The 20487-nt window shown below is 35.4% G+C and overlaps 1 protein-coding gene across 2 annotated transcripts in view; it reads left to right on the top strand.

Annotated features, from left to right (window-relative positions):
• PLOD2 (procollagen-lysine,2-oxoglutarate 5-dioxygenase 2) overlaps window positions 1–20487 on the top strand; it is a 95654-nt gene that overhangs the window by 29933 nt on the left and 45234 nt on the right. For both annotated transcript variants that reach the window (XM_047727144.1, XM_047727152.1), the window contains exons 2-3: window positions 11560–11651; window positions 14985–15121. In XM_047727144.1, coding sequence (XP_047583100.1) covers window positions 11560–11651; window positions 14985–15121 — 229 coding nt within the window. The remainder of the gene's footprint in view (window positions 1–11559; window positions 11652–14984; window positions 15122–20487) is intronic.

The raw sequence follows: 20487 nt of genomic DNA, 5'->3' as shown, positions 1-20487 counted from the left end.
TCTGAAAACAACCTAAGTGTCCATTGATGGCTAGATGAGTAAAGAAATGCAGTACATATATACAATGGAAACTTGCTCAGCCATAAAAAAAGAATGAATCTTGCCATTTGCGACAACATGAATGGACCATGAAGGCATTATGCTAAGTGAAATAAGTCAGATAAAGGCAAATGTCATATGGTCACTTTTATATGTAGAATCTAAAATATGTATCAACCAAATTTATAGATACAGAGAACAGATTTGGTGGTTGCCAGAGGTCAGAGATAGGGGAGGGGAAGGAAAAATGGATAAACTTTTTTTGCTTTTTAAAAAAATTTTAAATAACTCGAATAATAAAAAATTTAAAATATGCAAAATTGGAGTGTAGGATATATATTGACATCTTTTGAAGCATCTATAAGAACAACATTATTGGTATCTCCTAGGGGAAAGTCAGCTAGAAGTCTAGGAGAAAGGTCTGGGAAGGAATATCACTTCCTACTTTATCACCTAATCCAAAAAAGTAAATTACTAATTTAAGGGCTGGGGAAGGAAAAATCAGTCATTGGTATATATAAAACATATTTTTTAAATCTCTAACTTGGCACAGTGAATACTAGAATGTTTCTGACATTTTCTGGGACATACTTTCCAAAAAATAGAATATTTCTCTTACAAAAAGATGAAAGCTTATGACAGTTTACAACACAAATTAAACACTAAAACTCCTTTTTTTTTTTTTTGGAGTCTTATAGTAATTCCATAGAAGGAGCTATCTATAAGTTGTAGATATCGAATCATCTACATTTAATTTTATGTTCCCCAGCTATCAAATGTATAGATTCAGTTTTCTAGAAATCTCTTAAATATAACAAGTTCAGTTTGTTGAACAAGGTGGAGAACTAGGAAGTTGTTGGGGGAGGAATCTGAGCTGCCAAAATAGACGCCGTAAAACTTTCCAGACAGCGTGGGGACGGGCTGCTGCTCAGATTAAATGTATTCATTTTGTGCAATATGGATACAATGGAAAATACCCTCTTTGAAAAAATGTATTTATAATGTGTCATGGCAATGTGGAGTAGAGGAAGCAAATGTTTATACTTGAAGATGAGGAATGAAAGTTATGACTTTTTTCTTGTTTCCATTTCAGCCACTCTATACTTTATTAGGTGTGCTTTTAATTTTGCATCCCAGATTCATTTATTTTTATTCCTTTAGGTTAGGCAGACTTCATGATGACTTTTCTTTTTCCATTATGGAGGAGTAAGGCCATTTTGGATCAGACACTTCATCCTTCCAACTTTCTCTCAGAGTGTGGCTTGCTTAGCCACAAGTCCATCTCAAGTTGACCTCTGCCCAAGGGCAGATCTTCTTTTCATTGTAGTTGAATTAGCAGGAATATGTTATCTTAGCCTCTGCTGTTTTATACTGGTTGTTAAGTTTGCAGTTGATGCCCTTGGCTTATGACTCTGGGAAATATTTTTAGTGCCTATGTAAAATGTGGAATAAACAGCAATAAATCAAATTTGTTTGAATAAACTACATAACCTTGGGACCAGATTTTTGGCAGACAATTCATAGTCTCTGCTAAAGCATTTGGCTAGCAGATGGGTTGCCCCAGTCCACTCAACGGACATTCTCATTATTGTTACATCTTTCTATTTTGGAGGTTGCTGTAACCTTTGAACCCTTGGAATTCTACAGATTAAAATCTGTTCTGTCCATGAAGGGGGCAGCACCTTTTCCCATTGACATTAAAATTATAACCAAGGTACAAATTTCTTATTTTGAATGAATCAAATGTACCCCCCAAGTCAAAAATCCTGGAAAATGGACTTCTCCTCTTTGTATTAATGTTTATAAAGATAGGAAACACTGCATTTCCAAGACAGTCCATTCATCCTGGATCCTTTTAATCACTTTGTATTTGCTATGGCCTGAATGTTTGTGCCTCCCTCCCTGCCAATGTTCCTATGTTGAAAACCTAACTCCCAAAGGTGATAGTATTAGAAGATGGGGTCTTTGGGAGGTGCTTGAGTCACAAGGGTAGAGACCTCATGAATATGGTTAGTACTCTTATAAAAGAGGCTCCAAAGAGACCTCAGCCCTTTTCACCATGTGAAGACACAGGGAGAGGGTGCTGTCTGTAAACCAGGAAGAGGGCTGTCACCATACTGGTGAGGTAATCTTGGACTTTCATCCTCTAGAACTGTGAGAAACAAATTTCTGTTGTTTATAGACTACAGGGTCTGTGGTGTTTTGTTATAGCAGCCTGAATGGACTAAGACAATATTGATATAATAATCTGCCTTCTCTCCATTAATTCTTCCCCAGCCAGTTATCTTCTTTAAAATAAAATAGAGGAAGTCTATTTTTTTCTTTTCAAATGTGATAAGGTAAGGAGATGTTGGATTTTTTTTTCAGGTAGAAAAATTCTCAATCTCTCAACTATTCAGTATATGAAATAATTGTCAGACCTCTAACCATGATGGTCAAACTCCATATTTGTCAAAATTTTCCTCAGTGTAGCATGCCAGACAAGTCAAAATTTTTCATGCATGGACTGCACTGATTACAGAGGGATCCTCACCCCTCTTGTCAAGATAGCTCTTTTGTTTGTTTGTTTTGGCCAGTTGTCTCATATATTGGCTCATTTTTGAGTTTTTATTCTGATAAAGCCTGTAGGGTACTTTTTATCCTTTCATTTTTTAAAGTCATGTTTTGTTTACCCTGATCAAAGCCCCCCTTACTGTGATCATTCCTGGTGTTTAAAATTTAGTTTCCCCTTCTAAACTCCAGAAACAAATTTGTTGGAACTCAGTGTATAGTTTTTGGCTGCAATCAAGTCCTTGCATTTTTATCTCCATGTTTCTGGAAGGGGATGGGGATGGCTGTAGAGGAATGGGTCTCCTTTAATTTTCTTCTATCTATCACCTTTAGGTTGAATTCTTAAAATTTAGGTCACGGATATTTATTGTGAAGGATGGTGGGGTATTGGGTATTACCAAAGTGAATTATTGAATTGGAGTTCTTAAAGTTTGTTGTTGTTGTTGTTGTTTTTACACATTTTGAATAGATTATATTGTTCATATTAATGTTTTTCTAGAGTATGCAAATACTTTTGTGATTAAGTGAAGAGAAATTTAAGTATAAATTTATTTAAATTTATTAAATATGTATTTATATCAATGTTTTTTTATAATTTTCTCAATGGTTGCTATGATTAATATGGTTATAGAGGAGCACACAATTTTTGATATTAAAAATTTCACCTCATTCTAAAATTCCAATGTTATCCTAATAGTTACTCAAGTTTTACTGACTACACGTATGCTAAAATTGATGTTTTTTGTAATATAATTATCTGTTTGAATGCTGTTCTTAAATGCCTTTAACCTCTCATAGCACTGTGAAAGCAACTAGCTGCTAGGAATTATCAGGCATAATATTAAAGATCTCTTTTGTCTGTGTCTTGAAATTTGTCTTTCATTCACTACTAGGTTACCTAATAAACTAAACATGGGTATATACTATCAGGAAAAATGGGCCCCCTTAAAGAAAATTAGAAAACATTTTTTAAAAAGGTGATATTTAGTGTATGTACAAGTTTTTACTTGAAAAAAAAAGTTTAGAAATGTATATTATGGTTTGAAATACTTATGAGGGAGACAGGTGGTCTTTGTCGATTTTGACCTTTTAGGTGCCTAATGCCTCTGGTGGTCTTACTCTGGTCCTGCTTCACTTGATATCTGGTGTTGGTTAAACTTCTGGTTCTAGAAGTGTTTATCCTTAACGTGATGTTATCCTACCATTTGGCTCCTGGACCATTTGTCATTCAGTCTTTTATACGTAACAGGCAATATTCACCTTCTCTAATCCCACTGCACATAATGCCATAGGGATCAAATCATCCTGATTTGCTCAGGACTTTCCAAGCTGTGTTTTTGTTTTTGTTTTGTCTTGTCTTAATTGTGTGTGTGTGTGTGTGTGTTTTAAAGATTTTATTTATTTATTTGGCAGAGAGAGGGGGAGAGAGAGAGAGAGCGCGCGCGCGGGTGTGCGCATGAGCACAGCAGGGGGAATGGCAGTTGGAGGGAGAAGCAGACTTCCTGCTGAGCAAAGAGCCAGATTGGGGGGGTGGGGGGCGGGGAGAGCTGTATCCCAGGACCCTAGGATCCTGACTTGAGCCCAAGGCAGATGCTTAATCCATCCAGCCACCCAGGTGCCCCAGGACTTAACAAGTTTTAAAACGGAAATCCCCGTGCTCTGGGAACTTTCTTAGTTCAGAGCTGACTAGAGTGATAGGTCACCCTACATACTGCCCTTCCCCTCTACCCCACGAGATATCTCCTGATTTGCTGTAGATCTGTACATTGTCCAGAGTAGGCTGTGGAAGCTCAGGCATCCATCAAGAATGCGAATGTGTGAAGCTGTTCCCTATGTAGCATTAGTGGTTGAAAGTTTATTTTTACTTTTTTTTAAGTGTTCCCTTTTTTTCCCACCCTTTCCTACAAAAATCCTAAGGAATTCTTTGATGTCTGACATACCCCTTTTCGGTTTTTTTCTTTGTTGGAATTTTTGATATTAGTTGTTTTTGAGGCATTATTCTTTTGGTTTTTTTTTTGTTTTTTTTTTTTTTTTTTTCAAGAATTTCACAGAATACGATTTCTTTGCTACCTATACAGTGTAGCTTTGGTTTAATTATCATAGTGTTTGGGTGACACAGTACTTAAGAAAGCAACAAAATTGTTCAATAGGACCTAGGAAAACCATGTTTTTTTAATAACTGAGAATCTTGAAGTCCAGTCCTAGATTGGTTACCACTGAGTTGCAGGATACTGAACAAGTGTTTTCTCTTTAGGTCTTTTTTCCTCCTATGTAAAAGAAGTGGACTCTGCTACATTATTTATGAGGTCACAATTTACATTAAAATAAAATGACTCTGGAGCACCTGGGTGATTCAGAGGATTAAGCATCTGTCTTTGGCTCAGATCATGATCCCAGGATCCTGGGATCCAATCCCTCATTGGGCTCCCTGCTCAGTCAGCAGGGAGCCTACTTCTCCCTCTCCCTCTGCCCCTGCACGCCCCCACTCCCACCTCGTGCTCTCTCTTGCTCTGTCAAATAAAGAAATCCTAAAAAGAAATAATAAAAATGAAATAAAATGACTCTTGGCAAAGGAACAGAATGTGATTGTCTTATGTACCAAATACTTCTTCTTTGGAGTCTGGAGTCTTTACTGTCTCTGTAGTGTGACCTTTGAGCCCTAAACCTAATACCTATCCCTTTATCAGGCATATAACCAATTAGGCCTATAATGTCTTTTTTCAGATGAAGACTTGCTGCTTGTCATTAGAAGCATGTTGGGTCTGGCATCCTCAAGGCCATCCATCCCCAGATTCAACCATTCATTAGGAGGACTAAGAGGATGTAGCATTTGGGGCGCCTGGGTGGCTCAGTGGGTTAAGCCGCTGCCTTCGGCTCAGGTCATGATCCCAGGTCCTGGGTTCGAGCCCCGCATCGGGCTTTCTGCTCAGCGGGGAGCCTGCTTCCTCCTCTCTCTCTGCCTACTTGTGATTTCTCTCTGTCAAATAAATAAATAAAATCTTAAAAAAAAAAAAAGAGGATGTAGCATTTAAGTCATACTTATTGTTGTGATTTATTATTGTGAAAGGATATTAAGCAAAATCAACAAAGGGAAAAGGCACATGAGCCAATCCAGGGAAATCAGATGCAGCTTCCAACCGTCCTTTCCCAGTGCCGTCACACAGGATTTGCTTAATTCCCCTAACAACTAACGGTGACAGCACATGTGAAATGTTATTCATCAGGAAAGCTCATTTGAGACTCAGTGCCCAATGTTTTTAGTGGGGGCTGGTCATATAGGCAAGCTCTGTATCAAAATTCCAAGCTCCTAGAAGGAAAGCAGTTGTTCAGCATAAGTACATTGTTTCTACACTTTAGGCACAGTGAACCATTCCTATTGGGAATGGTGGGAACCCTCCCTATATCCAGTTTTCCAGATGGCAGCTAAGGACCAACACTGTATGCAGGTCTTTCTAAGAATAGAAGCTTCAGGCTTGCCACGTTCTCCCACATTCTCTCTTTTCTACACATGTATTAAAACTCAAAGTTTGTATCTAGTCTCTTAACTTCTCACTAGCAAATAAGTCCACGTGAAACAACGAAAAGAAATGTACTTTGAGAAATAACTGAAGTTCTATTCCTGGCTTTGCGAGTAATATGTTGGTTGACCTTAGTGAAATTGTTTAACTTATTAAACCTTACTTTCTTCATCTGTGAGTTGGAGATAATAAAGCTAATGACATAGGGCTTTTGTTGAGAACACATTATTTTATATACACATACATATGAAGCATAGATTTACTTGTCCCTAAATCTACTCACTCAACAAATGTTTATTAAGAACCTACTATATGCTGAACACTGATATAACTTAGAGGTGTAGTGTTGAGAAAAAGACATCCTGTAAGACATTTATAGTCTAGCTGGGGGGAAAGACTTTAATCTCAAATAATAATTGTGAATATTAATACACAATTTGTGGTAAGTGCCTTGAAAGTGAGGCAGTCAGGGACAGTCTCCCTAAGGAAATAGCCTATTGTGAGAATCTGAAATTTCAATAGGGAGTGACTCTATCAAGAGGTCAGGAGGGGAATTAGATAATGATGTTGTATAGGCTCTTCTCTTTAGGTGGGAAGGAGTAGGTGTTGTTGGAGGGTCAAAAACAGCCAGGGCAGTTGGAACAGAGAGAAGAAAAGGAGAGAGTGGTAGTGGATGACATTGGAGAGGGCCACTGTCAAAGACCACACTTAGGCACCATCCTAAGAGCAATGGAAAGCCATGTAAGGGTGTTTAGCAGTGAGTGTTTTGAAAAGATCACTCTGGCTGCTTTGTAGAGCTATGACTGATGTGGGTTAAGTGGGTTTAGGAGACTGTTGCAGAAGCCTGGGCTACTGATGACCATAATTTGAGTTAGTGTTATAGCCTCCTTGGAGATGGGGAGAAATCTAAATATTTGAGAAGTCATATCTGCATTTTCTTGCTGAACTATTTGAATAAATAGCTTCAAGCTAAACTGTTTTTACAGAGGTTGGCTTTCTGTGTTTGTGTGTTTCAATCATTACTAGCACCATAAAATCTTGAGAGTTGGAAGGGATATCAGATTCTTGAGTGTGTAACCCTGGTTAGAGGTGGAGTTATAACCTGCCGAGATTTGCACAACTAAAACCTACCTTATCCATGCATTTGTTGAGTAGAAATAAGAGGATACTATCTATGTAGATGTATGTAGACTTCACAGTGTCAGCCACTTTGTATATATTAACTAATCTAATTCTCACAACAAACCTATCAGGCAGGAGGTGCTATTATTACACATACATTATAGATGAGGCATAGTTGGAGACACACAGAGCTGACCAATTTCTAACAAATAAATGAAAGAGCTGGGATTCGAACTCAAGTATTTGTCTTAAGATTCATTTGGGCAACCCCAGTGGCAAACTATGATTCTTAGGTCAAATCTGACCCACTGTTTTTGTAAAGAGAGCCAAAAAAATTAATAATTAAAAAAAATTTTTTAAAGCATTTTAAAAGGGGTGCCTGGGTGGCTCAGTGGGTTAAAGCCTCTGCCTTCGGCTCGGTCATGGTCCCAGGGTCCTGGGATCGAGCCCCGCATCAGGCTCTCTGCTCAGCAGGGAACCTGCTTCCTCCTCTCTCTCTCTCTGCCTGCCTCTCTGCCTACTTGTGATCTCTATCTGTCAAATAAATAAATAAAATCTTAAAAAAAAAGCATTTTAAAAAAAGAATAAATATAAAGAAGAATCACGACAGAGATTATATATGGCCCACAAAACCTAAAATATTTGCTTTTAGGCCTTTCACCATGAAAGCTTGCTAGTCTCTGCACTATGCTAACCATTACTAAGAAGATAGAATATGTTCTTTCAGTAGAAGGTTTAGAGTCATTGATAAAGGACATATCTGGTCATAAAGTGAGTTAGTTGCAGAGAGAATAGTATACTCATAGTTCCTGTTTTAGAATTATTTTTCTTGCTATCTGCAAATTTTAAAAATTGAGGACTGGCTTGACTTTGAGCAGAGAAAATTTCTTGGAAAGATAAATTTGTCCTTCCATAGTAGGATCAAAAACAGCAGGGCTAATGCTGAGTTAATTCATGTGATGACTGTCATTAAGACATTGAATTTCAGATGACTTTTATGTGCTCGTTTAGCATTTGGAGATGGTATATTATCTCAAAACTTTCTCTTTAAAACCTATGGTTTGCTTTTGAAAAGAAAAATTAGGTCAGCACTAAATATTGATAAATTCTGCTCTTATAGCAACAACTATTTGGAGAAAGAACGCCTCTTTAACAATGTATTTCTCCTGCCTCCAGAACTGCATTAGTAAGAGAGAATATAGCGTCCTGATGGCATCTCCAGATAAACTGACTTCTTGGTTTCTTGAGAAATTCTGATATTCATCTGAATTTTTATAGAGAGCTATACATTTGGCCACTTCATATTTACTAAATCTTACTAGAATGACAGGCATTTGGGGGATTGTAAAGATGATTACAGAAGTTTTTGTTTGTTTGTTTTTTGCCATGGTGTGAATTTTCATTGATAAATGGTGGTTCTAATCTGCCACACTTTATAGATGCATTATGTGTTTCTTCCTCATGCAAACGGTATTAATCTATTTTATGATAGGACCAGACCGTGGCAATAGAGGTTACATTTGGTCACAGTTAAACTTCCATTTGCCTTTTCTTTGACACCATTATAGATTGGTTTCGGTAATGGTTGATGGGTGCCCCTTATTCAAGCATATGAATATTCATATATATATGAATATATGAATATGAATATATGAAATTTCCTTCCTCCATCATCTCACATTATCATTTTGGTTGTGGTGCATGAATTGAGTGAAGTACTAATAGTAGTTTATTAAATTACAATTTTTGGGGTTAGACTATTTCTGCTATTTCATCCTTGTTTTTACTTATTTAAGTGGTTAAGAGTTTCATGTTGAATATTTTTCTGTAATTTTTCTGATTGGAAGATTAGGGATTGTGTATAAATTTGAACTCTCTTTAATTGTAGGAATTTCCAAACATATACAAAAGAATCCAGCTTTAACAGTCATCACATATGGCCAGTCTTATTTAATCTTTATCCTCCTCCTTCATTGCCTCTTCTCAACCTCAGACAATTTTAAAACAAACTGTAAATACTGTATATTATTTCATTGGGTAAATACTTAATATGTGTCTCGAAATTATGAGGACTTTTAAAAAAATCAATGCTATTAGCACAATAAAAAAGTAACAGTAATTTCCTAGACAACAAATATCCAATTAGTGTTCAGATTTCCCTAATTTTCTCAAAAATACCTTTCTGCAGTTAGTTTTTCAAATTAGAACCCAGCTAAACTCCATGGTTTACTTTGGTTGAATTATCTCTTAATTCTATTAATATACTATATTAGTTTCCCTTCCATTCTTTTTCCCTTTTGCCACTGATTCCTTAGTCAATTGTGAAATCAAGTGTGTATCAAATTTATGTTAAAGTTTTGATAGGATACTTCATAAGTGGTGACCAATTAAACTCTTGAATTGATTGGTGAAAACTTATGAGTGGTACATGTCAACACTTTCTTTTATTGCTCCCGGTTGAGTAAGATTTACTTCTCATCATAGCAATGATACTGAATAACAGGTCAGAGGAAACATGTTTATATGTAATGCTATTAAACATAACTTTCTTTAACAAAATTACTAATTCATTATTTGCTTTTGGTGTTTTTGTTTTGTAATTAGAAACAATAGTAAAACAACAGTAGTCCTTATTTGGCAAAAGATTGCCAGACATAGTCAGACTACACATTTTTAATTTTGCCTTCTGAGTCATTGGATTTGGTAACATTTCTGTCTACTCAGTGGTCTGGCCAACATTACTTTTCCTATTAAGGATGTTGAAATCCTTGCTGTAAATTTCATACTGAAAATAGTAAGTATCAAAAATCCATCTGACCAAAATCTAAGCTTATGGATAATTCTTACGATTTATATATAAAATATTTACAAAAAATCTGGTATTCTCTTTCAAAATTCATTGTGAATGGTAGTATATCACATTTTTTCAACCAGTTAAGCCCTCTTTGAAACTTTACAAATGAAATTTTTTTAAAAAAGAATGGTTAGTTTAAAAAGTACTCTTAAAATATATTCATTTGGGCACTGACAGCTTTATGAAAATAACTTTTTTTTCCTTGAATTTTTTTTTCTCATAATGGTGAAAATTATGTGTGATACACCTTTTTCCAGGAAAAAAACCCCTAAGAATATTGATATTTATCTCTATGGAAATGTTTTCTTTTTTTGGTTAACTAATGGATGTTTGAATCTGCTATTTCTTTATATGTATTGCACCTATATATTATATTGTTTTATTTATTTAAAAATTTGATGGAAAATTATTTAGATTTATGTGGAATTATTTCTAATTAAATTCTTTTTTTTTTTAGATTTTATTTATTTATTGGACAGACAGAGATCACAAGCGGACAGAGAGGCAGGCAGAGAGAGGGGGAAGCAGGCTCCCTGCTGAGCAGAGACCCCCCCCCCACCAATGCGGGGCTCGATCCCAGGACCCTGGGATCATGATCTGAGCTGAAGGCAGAGGCTTTAACCCATTGAGCCACTCAGGCACCCCTCTAATTAAATTCTTTAATGCATTAATGCTATTTCCAATAATTGCCTTTTACTTAGAAGACATTTATAAATTTGTGGATTTTTGGTTATTGGTAACAGGCAAGTGACAATCAAGCAATACAGCTCAGTGCCTAGAATGTTGAAAAGATGTTAATTTTTGCTTTCTTAGTCCATGGGTCCTTCCATGTCCTATGGTTAAAAGAAATGTCCCAGCACTTTAGATATCTACTAATGTACTTGCTTCCTTTGTATATTTTCCAATGTGCCTTTTCCTGATAAAGATTCTCCTTAATAGCTTTTATGGATATTTTGAAATGATTTCTTAAATCTACCTACTCCTACTAAGAAGTGGTTTTATGTTGGATAGAAAATAATCATCATCCTTTATAAAATGGTGACTAAAATCTGTGTATTTACTAGAGCAGTGCTGATTTGGTTTCCTTTATTTGTTTGTTAAAAAAACGATGTACTGACTGTGATGTCAATGTTGCTGTGGCTTTTAAGAGTTCATTACAGGGGCGCCTGGGTGGCTCAGCGGGTTAAAGCCTCTGCCTTCGGCTCAGGTCATGATCTCAGGGTCCTGGGATCGAGCCCCACATCAGGCTCTCTGCTCAGTAAGGAGCCTGCTTCCCTTCCTCTCTCTGCCTGCCTGTGATCTCTGTCTGTCAAATAAATAAATAAAATCTTTAAAAAAAAAAAAAGTTCATTACAAAAATTAACAGGAGGTAGGCGGGTAGGTTTAGTGAGGACTCTAATCACTATTGTAGGTTGTAAAGTGGGATCATTTAAACTCTTGGTAAACCATCTTATGTAAGCCCTTCTGTCTTTGCAGATAAATTATTAGTCATAACTGTAGCAACGAAAGAAAGTGATGGATTCCATCGATTTATGCAGTCTGCCAAATACTTCAATTATACTGTGAAGGTACGGTATATCTTCTAATTCATGAAGATGTTAGAATATATGGCTAAAGTACATTTTTTCATAACAGTAATAATACTACCACCACAATCTGCAATCCACACAAGGGAGTTGAAGTTTGGTTACATAGTTATTGAGTTCGTGTATATAGTTGATTGTCTTACGTGTATACTTTGACCTTATTAATATTGTGCCACTTAGATAATAATTTCTTCATATTTGATAATGCTTTATATAAAACAACATAAAAATATGGTTTTATATATATATATATGTTTCTTTTGAGGGGTCATATATAAGCACAGCATAACAGATTTGACAGTAATGTTTTTCACTTACTTTGAAGGATTTTTTTCTGTAATGGGTGTGTCTATCATAGTCTGTTTCTTTGTCTATAGAGAATTAGAAACATGGCTGTGAGGAGAATAGCTTTTCTGTCCCATTATTGAGAGTTGTTCTTACTGTTGTTTGTTTTAGAGGAGTTTGGGAATGTTATAAAAGTATAAAAATGTTTTTTAGAAGACTGACCTCCAGGAGAGTATCTCATTGATAAATGATCAGAGGAAACCTGGGGACTTTAGTAGAACTAGTAAACTGAGTGTGAAAGGCCTGCCTTTTTTATTTACTTACATATTTTTTTATAGAAATGAGGATCTGTCAGCTAAGTCTTTTCACAAGTAAGAGGTGGATGGGGAGGTATCCCAAGTAGGAAAACAAACCAGCCAACTAACCAACAAACTGAACACATTTACAAACCTCCCCCAAAAACCAACCAACCTAAAACCAACCAACCAACCAAAAAACAACTAAAAAAAAAAAAAAGCAGAAGATCGTTTTGCTTAGGGAAAAACTGAGCTGTTTTAGTATGTAATGTAGAAATAAGGTGGTATTCACTTACATAACCCCTGGGAGACGAGGTACAAATGTTAATATAGAGCAGCTATTAAGGAGGCTAAGCTCTGCTGGAAAAGAGATCTAGTGTTAACAACCAGATGTTTAATGTGGAATAAATGAGAAATAGGTTAGAAGTTTGTTAGGATAGAGGAAAAATATAGTAGTATGTACTGATAGGAGTCATATGGAAGTAACAGTGAAATCAGAGTAACATAATGCTGAAATCCAGTTAAGGGGGGGAAGTCTTTAGAGTTTGGACTGGGGAGAGTGTGGGATATTCCTTATATGTGAAGCTGTTTGGAACGTTATATATTGTATTCTGTTGAAACCATATAAGCTAGATATTACTTCATTTCTAGGTAAGTAAAACTTGCCCTAGGGTGTATAGCTATGAAATGTCAAATCTTGGAACCAGCCCATTTGAGTGACTCTTGCTGTCTTCCCAATCATGAAATGTAATAGTTCTTAAAGTGTGGACTGCAGACAACCAGCATCAGCATCATCTGGGGAATTGTTAGAAAGGAAATTCTCACGGCTGACATCAGACCTACTGAATCACAAACTCTAGCAGCAGGACCCTGTCAGAGACAGTAGGATCCTATATTTTTTTAAATATTTATTTGAGAGAGAGAGGTCATGAGTGGGAGGAGCACAGGGAGAATCTCAAGCAGACTCTTCACTAAGCACAGAGCCTGATGTTGGGCTCAATCCCATGACTCTAGGATCATGACTTGAGCTGAAACCAAGAGTCAGACATCCAACAGACTGTGCCACCAAGGCACCCCAAAGCAGTCTGTGTTTTAACAGTCCCTCTGTGTGATTCTGATTCATACTATAGTTTAACACACTGATAGAGTGGAAAGAAAATAGAGAATAGAGCTTAGCATGGTGTACTGCACAGAGTAGGCTTTTGCATGTGGCTGGGTCTGGTATTACTGTGATATTGGAGAAATCCAGAAGGGTTTTGGAGTGGAAGTATAACAAATCACAGAGTTATAGGAGGGCAGTTTTTAGGACAAAAACTAACAATTCTCCTAGACTAATAATTCTCCTAGACTAGCCCCAATATGAATCCAGATCCACATCAATTTTGAGTTTTCTTGGTAGTGTTTATCTCCAACCTGCTGTAGAGATGGTGATCAAGTAACAACTAGAGATCTGAGGCTAGGAGCCCCATGGGCTTTGCCAGCCAGGTTTATATTTGGTTCAGGGTTTAGTGATATTGGAGCTAATAGTATTTATTTTCTAATAAGCAACAAAACTTAAAGGTAACCTACTGAGTGGGAGAAGATATTTGCAAATGATATATCCAATAAAGAGTTAGTATCCAAAATATATCAAGAACTGATACAACTTAATACTCAAAAAACAAATAATCCAATTTAAGAAAATAGGCAGAAGACATGAACAGACATTTCTCCAAAGAAGGCATCCAGATGACCAACAGATTATCAGGGAAATGCAAATCAAAACTACAATGAGGTATCACATCATACTTGTCAGAATGGCAAAAATCAAAAACACAAGGGAAAGGAATTGTTGGCAAGGATGTGGAGAAAAAGGAACCCTCTTGTACTGCTGGTGGGAATGCAAACTGGTGCAGCTTCTGTGGAAAACAGTATGGAGGTTCCTCAAAAAGTTAAGACTAGAACTACCTTATGACCTGGTAATTGCACTATAGGATTTTTACCCCCCAAATATAAAAACACCAATTCAAGGGATACATGCCCCTCTATGTTTATAGCAGCATTATTTATAATCACCAAACTATGGAAACAGCCCAGTGTTACCATGCGTTTCCAAAGTGGGAGCCAACTGCTGAGCCTAAGGCAAACAGTGAGAACAGCTGCAAGTTTAGTTTTGAAAACTGTGCTCAGGCAGTTTCTTGCATTGATAAATTATGAAGCTTTTGAGGGTTATGGGAGTTTAAGATTTATAAGGTAAAGTAGGTGACATTGGACCTAATGCCCTCTGTCTTTCCTTGAATGACCCATAATGGTTCAGTAGGAAAATCATCCAAGGGCCCTGTCCAGTAGTTACTGAGCTTTCAGTGTTCATCATACAGATTTCCTGCCAGATTGAAAAGTGTTATGGAAATTTCTGTATTTTCTTTTTTATTTTATCTGAACAAATTAAAAATAAGATATGAGAAATACTGTCTGTGCCCCCCCCCCCCGCACCCCTTGATCTCCTTAGATTAGACTCTCCTTTTGAAATGGTAAAATTGGGAATGGCATTTTATGGGGTGGGTAACATTGAAGAATCATGACCTGACCTGTGCGTCAAGTGTTTTTCTCTGTAGCATCGTGATTTCGTGATTTTGTAAAATGTTGAAAGAGTGGATACTATATCATACTCTACAAGTTGTTAATGACTTCTCGCTTTTATGTTACTGTCATCACTTGAGTTTTACTCAGTGATAAATGTTGATTTCATTTATAGGTCCTTGGTCAAGGAAAAGAGTGGAGAGGTGGTGATGGAATTAATAGTATTGGAGGGGGCCAGAAAGTGAGATTAATGAAAGAAGTCATGGAACATTATGCCAATCAAGAGGATTTGGTTATTTTGTTTACTGAATGGTAAGAGAAATACTCTATAGATTTTTAAGTTTACATGAAATTATTTTTAAAAAGTGTCAAAATTCATATTTGCAGATTATATATTAAATTATTTTATTCACAAGGAATTATTGTTTAAAAGTATATTTTACTCATGATTATAAAACCATGGTCTGATATAATTATGTAATGGATTGAATCTGATGAGTTACTATAAGCAACAATGGGAAAACATGGCATGAGCTAACATTTTTATGAAATTCATATTTTAATCCTAACTTGAGGTAGAAGAAAGATCATGTTGAGCTTTTCTGTTGAGGAGAATAACTCAGTGGATCCTGGTCAACCAGAAAGAAACAGATCATGAAAAGCTGTAACTGAGAAATGAGAAAGCCCATTTTTAAAAAGAAAAGCCTTTCCAATTTGTGAATATCTTTTTGCATATTGTTTTACTTTCCTTCTACCTCATTTCAAGTGTCCATTGTACTTCTTTACCTTCTTTCTACAAGTTTTTATAATGTCAAGTTGTCATGAGTTATTAGTGGTTGCTACCTTCTTTCTTCCATTTTTTTCTACCTTTTTATTTTTATTTTTGGTCATTGATTGCTCATTTCAAATCCCCGTGCACTTTCCTCTGTAACTTAGGACAGTTTTTTTATATCTATCCCTCAATTTGAGTGCTCGCTTCGGCAGCACATATACTATATCTCTCCCTCAATTTGAAAATCCAAAACCATAATTTATGCAGATATATAAATAAGAAAGGCATAAATTTTGAAATGAAAATAGACATAATGAAGTCCTGGTGCCATCAACCATTAAAAGTTGAGAGGCTCTGTATACTTGCTTCTTTAGAATTTCCCTAATGTCTACCAGGAAGGAAATAAAGTTCTGCTTATAGCTAACCTGTTCTTGTAACATGAAATGTGGGATAGCTGTTATCAGCTTGCGTATTGGGAATTTTTCTGCAGAATCTATTATTATCTATTTTTTATCCTTGGAAAAAGAGTACAAAGCTCATAATAACTGTTCAGATGAAATATTAAGTATGTTTTGTTTTAAAATTACCATGGATTTCAAACAACCATTTTGGTGAGCTAGCACTTGCCACATGTACATTTTGATCTTGACTTTAAGGCAAATTCTGCTTGTGAAAGTTACCACATATGTGCCAGTAATGGTTTTAGACACCCAAGACTCCTTTTGTGTTTTCAGAAGAACCTCTTAGCCTCTACCTTTACTCTCCTGCCACATTCCACATCCTCCCACCACCACTCACAATCTAAGATTTAGCTTGGGAGAAGCTGATGTAATAAGATGCCATTTGTTTCTCTTTAAGAAAAGGGATACTTTGAGATATCTGAAAACTGCTTGAGGTTGCATTTGTTTATTCAGGTGATATGTTAAGATCCAGCTTGACAAAAATGACAACAGTAGGATTTATTTATTTGGGGGGAGAGGGCAGAGGCAGAGGAAAAGAGAGTCTTTTTTTTTTTTTTTTTTTTTAATTTTTTGTATTGGAGAGAGAGAGTGAGAGAACACAAGCAGAGGGAGCAGGAGAATCAGGCTCCCCAGTGAGCACAGAGCCCAATGGGGGACTTAGTTCCAGGACCCCGAGATCATGACCTGAGCCGAAGATAGGCACTTAACCAACTGAGCCATCCAGATACTCTGAGACGGAGAATCTTAAGCAGGCTCCATAACCAGCACAGAGCCCAATGCAGGGCTTGATTTCACAACCCTGAGATTATGACCTGAGGCAAAATCAAGAGTTGGTTGCTTAACCAATTGAGCCACCCAGATGCCCTTTAGAACATTTCCAATACCTCCAAATAATCCCTTGTGTTATTTAGACAGGTTTTCGTGAATTAATTTGGAAACAATTTATAACATTTCTTCCATGGGAATATGTATTCTAAACTGTCTTTTGGATGAACATTTAAAATTAAGAGACTAGATATTTATAAATGTACTCTATAGGGTAAGATTTATCATGTTTAATTTAGATATAAACAAATATTTGTCAAGGGTTTGGGTTCTTAAAATGAAAACTGAAGCTATTCGTATTAGAAAGTACTACAAACTTTTTTCAAGTTATTTCATACTGTAGTGTGTGTATGTCTGTGTATATGTGTGAATATAATTTAGATGTTTTATAAATCTGACACTCTCTCCTTGATTAGAGCAACTACCAATAATTGTAATGAATTTGATGACTTGTAACTGAGGAGTGTGAGGAGTTCTTTTGGAATTGACTCATTACGATTTTGAGGACAAATATTGTAGCTTGGTAGCTGCATATTCCCTTAAGGAGAAAAATTATTCCATAATGATTTTATAATTCACCTTAATCAAGGTATCTGAGCCCTTTGAGTTTTATTACAAGGTACCTTGCGTTACTTTTAGAATTACCTTGTAAATTATGTGTTTCTTTTACTTTAGTCACACTGAAGACAGATGGTCAGATCTAATAATCATTACATAGTAAACAGGGTTTTTTTCCTTTTTTTTAAAATAATTTATAGACCAGTCTGTAACAAAGTGTTTAATTATGAGTAAATTAGATATAAATTGAATATCTCCACAGGCTTGTTCTGTACTAGATACAGTAAATTATAAACCAGCAGAATCCAGACCCCAAAATAAGCATGAGGTAGAATATTTTGGGTATCAGATTAATGTCCAATGAAAACCTTGGTTATTTCTTTTATTCTTTTTCTTTTAGACTTAAGAAAATTCCTTTTTTAAAATTTTGTTTCATTTTTTCAGTGTTCCAAGATTCCTTAGAAGTAATTAGAAATAAAGTTGCTATAATTATTTGAGTTTGAATTTGGACAGAACAGAAATTTCTATTTTTTTGGTGGTGTTGAATATAATGGCATTAAACAGAATGCAGATGGTGCTGCATTTTTGAAAGACTCCCAATATGTGAGATATTTAAAAGACTTATTTGGTGGTGGTTATTGGCCTCACCAAAGAGGAGTATTTCCTTTATGAAAATATCAAGGACTTTGGTAGATAGAGACTCCTCCGTTCATTTAAGTATTTGTTTAAATATAATTAACTCTATGACTTTGAGGTAAGATAAAGGAATTGACTTTGCTGTTTATAAGCTCTTGCTATCTAATGATATTGGTAAGGAAGACTGAACTTAAAAAATTAGAATTATAGTAAATGTTACAATACAGAAGTCAATATAGAATTAAAATGAATATAAAGTAAAGCCATTATTATAGTAGTTTTCTAGTTGGGCTCTGTTCTGGGACATGGATTGAGGATAAGTAGCATTGCTTGAAAATGCAGGGATAATCTTAGTCATACAAATCTTTTCTGTTAATGTGTATGCCTTACCCCTTGTATATTGCTAGCTTCCATTCACTTACCATGTTGGATTCTAATTCTCCTTATTTCCAGGCAGTGAAGTTGGGGGATGTACCTGATTTAAATATTGTCTGGGTAAATAGCAAGGTATCCATAAATATTAACTAACAGAAACTTGCATTAAAAGAGCAAGGAATAGCTCTTACAAGAGGAGAAATATAGTGGATGTTTTGAACTGTTTTTAATTTTTTTTAAAGATTTACTTATTTACTTTTGAGAGAGAGTAAGGGAGGATCAGAGGGAGAGACAGCCCCAAGCAGAATCCCCGCTGAGTGTGGAGCCCGACGTGGGGCTCGATCCTACAACCCTGAGCCAAAACCAAGAGTCAGCTCTTAACCAACTGCACCACCCAGTGCCCTGTAACTGTTTTTAAAGATGGATTTTCTTCATTCATTTAGAGAAACAAAATGATTTATAAAGGAAGGAAAGCATCCAAATTTTCTAAATCTCAAAGATTGAAATTATTAGAAAAACAAATTTTGATTGTCAGAAGTCATGAAAATGATGCTTCTGGTCTTCCATATTTAGGCCAGTGTTTCTTTTTTTTACTTATCTAAATATTACTTTGCTGAGAAAGTAAGGTAAGTGGAAAGACTTTTCACTTTATATTTAGTATGCATGTCTTAAGCACAAACTGTGACCTAGGGATTAAACTTAACACTACGAAAAAGATAAACAGATCCCACACTCAAGGAATTCACGTTATACTAATTTTGCAAATAAAACTGAACAGACCTAATTTGAAAGACATAATATGTCTCCGAATGTTTGGATGTTAAAAAAAAATTGCATTTTGGCATACTCTCTTTAGAATCATTTACTTTTAGAAAATTGTCAAAGATTATGTTTTATTGATTGTTTTGGTTATTATTTATAAAAATATTTTTATGATTTTATTGTTGTCATAAATATAATTTATGTTATTCATTTAATAGATGACCAGATCCTATCTATTTTATTCTATGAAATAAGTATTTTATACCTTTCGTAGTTCAGGTTACATACCCAATATGCCTGCAGTTTTTGTTTATACAGAAGACACAATAAAAATTTTCTGAAAGCAAAGCTTTCCAAGTATGATGACTATAATTTTAACCAACTATGGCAGATTTGTTTGATGGACTCCTCCTTCCTGGCAGTGATGACAATTTAAGTGTGCTGACACAAAGAACTATTCATTAGCAATGGACAACATTTCATTATATTAGTATGAAAGAAGGGCAAAGTGTATCACAGTTCTTAGTTCTAGAATTGCTTTTTTCTTTTTTTCCCTTTTTTGAATGGAAGATTGAAATCATTAGCTGTCACTTAAATATATTGCACTGCCTTCTGGCTCATCCAGAATAGTCTGAAATATGGTTAGGAATTTTGTAGGAAATGAGTGACTTGTTTTTTTCAAATTGTTCAAATGTTCTTGTTAATATTTACCAAATGTTGGAATGAAGATGAAATAAATTATATGCAAAAGAAGCATTGGGTGTTTATATATATATATATGTATGTTTATATATTATCTGTCTATATGTAAATTGATATATGATGCTCTCATATGGCATTAATTTGCCTGTGTATATATGTATACAAATACACATGTGTGTGTATATAATATGTAACATATATATACATATATATATATATATATATATATTTGTTTTTTTTTCCAAACCAGATTGCCTACTCCTTGAAGTTTGTTCTTTTGAATAAACATGTATTAAGTATCTGTTATGTGCAAAATACGGTGCTAGCCCCCGTGGTTGGAACTGGAATCAGGGAGAAAGGGCTGAGTGGGACAGAAGTCTTGCCCCTGGATACATTTTTCCATCCATAGCTCTATAAATATTGTATCTGGCATGTCATAGCTGCATAATAATAAATTAGGGGGATTTTTGAAAGTTTTTTTTAATTCCTTCATCAATTTACTGAATATTTACTGTGTACTAAATATGTGTCAGATTTAAAAGTTCTCATGTTGCAGAGATAAATTTAACTATTATTTAAATGTAGAG

Source organism: Lutra lutra, chromosome 1 (genome assembly GCF_902655055.1).
Source record: "Lutra lutra chromosome 1, mLutLut1.2, whole genome shotgun sequence".
NCBI classification, from domain to species: Eukaryota; Metazoa; Chordata; class Mammalia; order Carnivora; family Mustelidae; genus Lutra; species Lutra lutra.
The sequence above is the reverse complement of the archived record's forward strand: the minus strand, read 5'-3'. Positions and strand labels throughout refer to the sequence as shown.